Source organism: Peromyscus californicus, unplaced genomic scaffold (genome assembly GCF_007827085.1).
Source record: "Peromyscus californicus insignis strain IS unplaced genomic scaffold, ASM782708v3 Scaffold_4__1_contigs__length_199733344, whole genome shotgun sequence".
In the NCBI taxonomy this organism is placed as follows: Eukaryota; Metazoa; Chordata; class Mammalia; order Rodentia; family Cricetidae; genus Peromyscus; species Peromyscus californicus.
In genome coordinates this window covers 175,949,350-175,955,368 of record NW_026294562.1, presented here as the reverse complement: position 1 = coordinate 175,955,368, position 6,019 = coordinate 175,949,350, and the positions used below count along the sequence as shown (strand labels likewise).

General features: G+C 57.1%; 2 protein-coding genes across 5 annotated transcripts in view; one reads left to right on the top strand and one right to left on the bottom strand.

Moving 5' to 3' along the window:
* Window positions 1-595: 595 nt before the first annotated feature.
* Fuz (fuzzy planar cell polarity protein) lies at window positions 596-5,073 on the top strand. 3 transcript variants are annotated; one of them, XM_052762312.1, is made up of 11 exons: window positions 663-1,022; window positions 1,248-1,369; window positions 1,611-1,695; window positions 1,945-2,013; window positions 2,215-2,319; window positions 3,127-3,324; window positions 3,402-3,497; window positions 3,638-3,744; window positions 3,827-3,891; window positions 3,963-4,037; window positions 4,827-5,073. In XM_052762312.1, the coding sequence occupies exons 1-11, from the start codon at window positions 912-914 to the stop codon at window positions 5,033-5,035; spliced, it is 1,242 nt and encodes a 413-aa protein (XP_052618272.1). In that variant the 5' UTR covers window positions 663-911; the 3' UTR covers window positions 5,036-5,073. The 3 variants fall into 3 exon arrangements, with proteins under 3 accessions (XP_052618275.1, XP_052618272.1, XP_052618274.1); XM_052762314.1 differs by having other exon boundaries at window positions 1,005-1,115; XM_052762315.1 differs by lacking the exons at window positions 3,127-3,324; window positions 3,402-3,497; window positions 3,638-3,744; ... (1 more) ...; window positions 3,963-4,037; window positions 4,827-5,073 and adding an exon at window positions 2,467-3,120 and having other exon boundaries at window positions 596-1,022.
* Window positions 5,069-6,019, bottom strand: part of Ap2a1 (adaptor related protein complex 2 subunit alpha 1) — a 26,403-nt gene continuing 25,452 nt past the window's right edge. For both annotated transcript variants that reach the window (XM_052762317.1, XM_052762316.1), the window contains 3 exons: window positions 5,905-5,974; window positions 5,644-5,778; window positions 5,069-5,483 (listed from right to left, as the gene is read on the bottom strand). In XM_052762317.1, the coding sequence (XP_052618277.1) occupies window positions 5,406-5,483; window positions 5,644-5,778; window positions 5,905-5,974 (283 nt within the window). In that variant the 3' untranslated portion in view covers window positions 5,069-5,405. The remainder of the gene's footprint in view (window positions 5,484-5,643; window positions 5,779-5,904; window positions 5,975-6,019) is intronic.

The following is a 6,019-nucleotide window of genomic DNA, read 5'->3' as shown; positions in this document are numbered from 1 at the left end:
AATGCTCGACAGGCTGTCATGGCAAGCGCTGTGATCCACTGGGCCATCTCACTGGCCCCTAACCATCCTCTTGATGAGGAAAGTTGTGCACATGATAGTACAATGATCATATCTGTGAAAATCTGTCCTGGGACTCGGTGCTAACTTCTATTGTTTCACGGAACGAAGCTTTCAGTACTTTGACTTTTTACACGATACACCATCATAAGCATGATTTCATTACAGAAATAATGTGATTTTTATGATTTGGAGAAGAAAGGTTTTCTTTTCTCTTGCCTTTTTCTAATAACAAAACAACCACCTCATTTGGTGGTTACTAGGCAACGCTGCCCGGATCAAACCACTCTCAAAAAGTGAGAGGGAGATGGTGGCACAGCTGTTTATAGTTTCAGAACGGAAATTATTCTGAATGGTGGTTGCTAGGCAATGCCTGAACATACCGCCATCTTTGAGTGGGGCAAGGCATTTATCACTACGGAATGAAAACGCCGCGCAGAATGCGGTTGCCAGGCAATGCATTAGCACTGTCGCTATCTTCGACCAGCTGTTTTTAAAAAAATTAGCGTGTAAATTACTACAGCACACAGGAAGGTTGCTAGTCAACACCTCGGCACCATCACCACCTTCAAGCTAGCATCTTCACTCTCGTTATACAAAGGACGTGAAGCTGTGCCCGAGCAATCTGAACGCTTGGCAAGCACTACTTGTCGCCATCTTTGTTAGGGTCACGATGACTTCCGACTGGGGCGGAAGAGAATTTAATCCGGTTGGTGGGTCTGAGTTGAGGAAGGCGGGAATTTGGTCATCTCGCTTCTCGCCAGCTGGCGGCTCCAGACCGCAGACCGACTCATGCTTCCAGACCTACACTGAGAGTCCCCAGGGGGGTGACCTTCCGGGGTGCGGGCTTCCAGATGGGGGATGAGGGGCCAGGAAGCACGGTGCATCTGCTGTGCCTCGCAGCCTCCAGCGGGGTCCCCCTGTTCTGCAGGAGCAGCAGCGGCGGCGCCCCCTCCCGGCAACAGGTGGGGTACTGGGCTCCTGCACCTAAATAAGAAGGGTTTGGGAAGCTGGGACTGCCTCTCTCGCAGGGAGTAGAGGCTGGGTGCCTTTTGCTGGTAAGGGGGACTACTAATAAGCCTGGCTTCCCGAAGAACTTTGGGGGAACATGGAAGAGGCTGCAGAGTGGGGCGCCAGGGTCTCGATGGGGAGGTCTTCGGAATTACTACAGTGTTTCCCCCGCTTCTCAGCTTCCTTTTTCTGTCATCGGCTCCCTCAATGGAGTCCACATGTTCGGACAGAATCTGGACGTGCAGCTGAACTCTGCAAGAACGGAAGACACAACCGTGGTGTGGAAGAGCTTCCATGACAGGTCCTTTGGCGGGATCAAGAGACAACACCTGTCCAGTGATCCCCGGCTTAGATGATCTGCTGTAGCTGGGCTATGGGACCTTGGATAAGCTACCCACCCTCTCTGACCCCTGGTTCTCCCCGAGTCAGGATGTAGCCTGCTCTCGTAGCCTGAAGTGTAGGAACAGCTGACAGACACCGGGTACTTGGCCCCATTGCCCAGGCCTGACCTCCCTCTTGCTTCTCCGCTTTCGTCTCCACAGCATCACACTCATTGCTGTGTCATCCGAGGAGGGCACCTCAGAGCTGAGTCTGGAAAGAATGCTCCACATGGTGTTTGGGGCCATGGTGAGACTGGGCCCTCTTTTCTCCAAAACTCAAGAGATCTGCAACTCTCAGCCCCTTTGCCTCAGTCTAAACCCCTGCATTTTTTTTTTTTTTCTCACACCCAGGCATCCAAACCTCAGCCCTCCTCCCTCATACACAGGATTCCAGGCCTGGTCCTCCTCTCTCACACCCACCCAAGTACTGTCTTCTTTTTGATTAGAGTCCATTCTCCTGTGTCAAGTGTCCCACTCTCCTTTGTGACTCTTCCAGGTTCTCATTGTGGGACTTGAGGAGCTGACCACCATCCGGAATGTAGAGCGACTGAAGAAAGAGCTGAGGGTGAGGCCATGGGACGTGAGTGCAGTCAGGATCCCTAAACCTTGCCTGTTTGTCTGGGACTATAATTCCCACCAGCCCTGGGGCAGCATGAGCCCATAGGTTCTTAGGGAACTTGGTGTTCAACCCTGGAGTGGGCCCCAGCTTTCTCTGGGCTGATCTGGGCCCACTGGGGTCCTAAGCCTTTCCCTTTCCCTCCACCAGGCCAGCTACTGTCTCATTGACAGCTTCCTGGGGAGCTCGGAGCTCATTGGGGACCTGACCCAGTGTGTGGACTCTGCCATCCCTCCAGAGGGCTCTCTCATGCAGGTATTGGGGCAGCTACAGAAATCAGTGTGTCCCATGGCTCTGGCCCAGCCTTCATTCTCTGCCCTCTGGACATCACCCCAGCACCCTCTTAGCATTCTGGAATGGAGTTTTACCTGGAACTCTTTCTAAAAGAACTCTCTTCCCTAGGACAGCCCTGCCCCTCTGCCTGATGTCCCAAGGCCTGTGTCCACTGGTGCTCACCAACCTATGCTGACATCCATAAACCAGTTTTAACTTCCTCGAGGGTCTCAAACAGCCTAAAAACCTTCCAGGTCCCAACCTTGAAGGGAGCACTGCGGTATCTGGGCAAATCCCTGTCTCCCTATCTTAAAGTTCTGTCCCTCGTGGCAGTGTGGCCTGACCAATCAGAGCTTCCAATAGGTCAAACTGTAGATGCACTTGTTAAAATTATTGGCTCTACAGGGCCTCCCAGTGCAGGCCTGTCATCATGGCTACTCTAGAGGCTGAGAAAGAGGGTGAAAAGTTTAAGGCTGGCGGGGCAACTCAGCAAGCACCTGACTCAAAAATTCAATGTGGCTTGGCAGTAGAGGCGCTTAGCTAGCATGCCCAAGGCCTTGAGTTACATTCCCATACGGAAGGGGAAAAAAAGTGATGCATGGTGAACTGAGAATGCTCATTGAATGGGCAAGTTCAAGCATTCCTGTTCACAGAGTGGGTGTGACACAGGAGCACGGCAGCCCAACATATTGGAGTGTCTCCGTTGGTCTTGTGGCTGCTCTTCCACTTCAGGCCCAGCCGGAGAGGTCCCTCCTTGCTTTATGACTCCTAGTCTGACCCCCTCCCCAGGAAACCCTCTCAGGGTTTGCGGAGGCCACTGGCACAGCCTTCGTCAGCCTGCTGGTATCAGGCCGAGTGGTGGCAGCCACCGAGGGCTGGTGGCGCCTGGGCATGCCTGAAGCCGTGCTGCTCCCCTGGCTGGTGGGGTCCCTGCCACCACAGGCCGCTCGCGATTACCCGGTGTACCTGCCACACGGGAGCCCCAAGGTGAGTGGGCGGGGGACAGGGTGGGGCCTCCCGAGGGCGGGCCACCCGTGCTTAGCCCACCCTGCGCCCTGCTGCAGGTCCCGCACCGGCTGTTGACCTTAACGCTGCTGCGGGGCCTGGAGTTGTGTCTGCTGTGCGGGCCGCGCCCGCCCCTCGGCCAGCTGGACCCACAGGTGAGGCGGACTGTCGAGCTGCTGCCCCCCTACCGCCCGGGACACCCCCTCAGAGTGCCACCTGCTGCAGTCCCTAGCCAACCAAGCAACCGTAGGCACCGACCCCCAGCCCCGTCCTCACGCCGGTCACGCCCCTGCAGCTGTTGGAACGCTGGTGGCAGCCGCTGCTGGAGCCCCTCCGCGCCTGCCTGCCCCTGGGCCCCAGGGTGCTGCCCGAAGGGTTCCCGCTGCACAGCGACATCCTCGGGTAAGGCTCAGTGGTGGGGCCCAGGGTGGGGCGGCCCGTGTGCCCCGTCAGCGCCCCATGGCCTGACAGTGCCTTTCCCCAGCCTGCTGCTGCTGCACTTGGAACTGAGACGCTGCCTCTTCACCGTGGAGCCTTCGCGGGATAAAGGTGCGTGGGAAGCGGTGGGTGGGAGGGCCTTAGCCAGAGGCCACCTAGTCACGCCGCTCATTTTTCTCTAGAGCCTTCCCCTGAGCAGCGCCGGCGCCTCCTTAGAAACTTCTACACTCTGGTGGCCACCACACACTTCCCAGCAGGTCAGTGGCAGGCATGAACACTCTGAAACAGAGAACCCAGCATGTGCCTGAATTGCCCTGGGCAATCTTAGTACTTCACTCTGGACCCCTTCTCCAGCCAGGGCTTTTCAGTAAGGACTGCTTCTGGACTGGGCATTTTGTCCCCCACATGGAATTCCAGCCCCACTGTGGGCCAAGGCAGACGAACCATGAGTTTGAGGCCGGCCTGTGTTATAGTGCCTCAAAAGAAAGACGGATTACTGCTCCCTCCTCCAAGGCAAGGATGGTCAGTTATGCTGATCCAAATGCCGAGCAAGGCTAAGTGGCAGCGCTCCAACCGTCCTTCCTGTCACCCTCCACGGTGCTGGGCAGAGCTCTGCTCAAGCTGAGGGGTGTGAGGATCCCAGACTCCATAGTGGGAAGTTGTCCCAAGAGACACAGTGTGGCAGGGGTGAATAAAGACCTCACAAGTGTGCACACTAGTAGAGGCCTGTACTAGGGGGAGAGTAGGGTGTGATCCTCAGGAAGGTAACAGCACTTACGTCAACTCTGCTAGGAATGTCTGAGCTCTCTCTCTCTCTCTCTCTCTCTCTCTCTCTCTCTCTCTCTCTCTCTCTCTCTCTCTCTCTCTCTCTCACACACACACACACACACACACACACACACACACACACACACACGCACGTCATAGGAAAACAGCAAGGCTAGGTGGGAAGAGGAGGATGTGGGAGGTGCTGGGACCTCTGACTGGACTGTGGCTTCCAAGCCACAGCTCTGCTGCTCAGCACCGCCCTCCCTGTCCTTTCCCAGGGCCTGCAGAGAAAGAAGAGGATGCAGGCCGCCCAGCCCAGAGCCCCAGAGCTTGCTACCTGGTGCTGGGGCCGGGCGCGGGGTGGCGGCTGGTGGCGGTGCAGCTAGGGCTTCGGCTGCTGCTGCTGCTGCTGTGTCCTCAGAGCCCCACCCATGGGCTGCGAAGCCTTGCCACCCACACTCTACAAGCCCTTACCCCGTTCCTTTGACCACTGAGGGGTGGGGTGTCAACAGACGGGTAATATTAGCGTCTCTCTGTTTATTTGCTCACAATAATACACGGACCCGGATGGGGAGAGGGAGGGAGGGAGGGAGGGAGGGCGACAATGGGGGAGGGGAGGGGAGGAGGTACCAACTTCTCCAGCCCCTCTCCCCTCTGTGCTCTGGGGGACAAGGGAGGGAGGGTGCTTCCCTTGACCCCCCCAGAATGTAAACAGCAGCAGATGAACAAAAATAAAAATACAAGAGGCCAGAGGAAGCTCCCAGGCATGCCCCCACCCCTGGGGTCTTTGCTCCACCACGGCTGCCTCCATCCCAGGGCTGCCTGGCCCCGGCCATGTCCCAGGGCAAGCCCAGGGCTCAGAACTGCTGGGCCAGCAGCTCGCACAAGTGACGGGAGACAGGCTCTTTGCTGGTGCGCAGGGTCAGGCGGTACATCTGTGTGCAGATGGCGGCCATATGAGCCGAGAGAGCCCAAGAAGGGGTGCAAGGTCAGAGAGGTAAGGCAGGTAAAGAAGGAAGAACAGTGAGAGGCACAGGAAGGAGGGCTGGGTGCAGGGAATGTGGGGTCACAGGCAGGCCCTCCCTCAGCACTCACTTGGGCCTGGGCATTGGGCTCCAGCCGAAGCAGACACCCCACCTGCAGGGCTTTCGTCTGGATGATCCCAGCACCCACAAAGTTCTCAGGGTTGGGGTCCACATTGTCCAGAAGAGCAGAGCCAAACCCCAGAAGCTAGAATGGGGTGGGTATTGGAGAAGCAGAGCTGAGAAGCCTCCAGACTATCCCGGGTCAAACCCTCATGGGTGAGGACTGGTCCATCCGGTGGCCAGCACCCAGTAAATGCCCAGCCTCTCTCACCTTGGCCTTAGTAACTTCAGCATCCATGGGGTGGTTGGCTTTGAAGATTTTCTGTGCCTCCTGCAGGGGGCTGGGAGGGTGAAAGCACGGTCAGGCCCAGGAGGCCCCGCCCCGC

Excerpts from the sequence above, each read along its gene's own strand:
- Fuz (XM_052762312.1), top strand. The coding sequence starts at position 912 with ATGGGGGATGAGGGGCCAGGAAGCACGGTGCATCTGCTGTGCCTCGCA. Across the intron at positions 1,696-1,944 it reads ACATGGTGTTTGGGGCCATG|GTTCTCATTGTGGGACTTGA; the intron begins GTGAGACTGGGC and ends TGACTCTTCCAG. Across the intron at positions 4,038-4,826 it reads CACCACACACTTCCCAGCAG|GGCCTGCAGAGAAAGAAGAG; the intron begins GTCAGTGGCAGG and ends GTCCTTTCCCAG.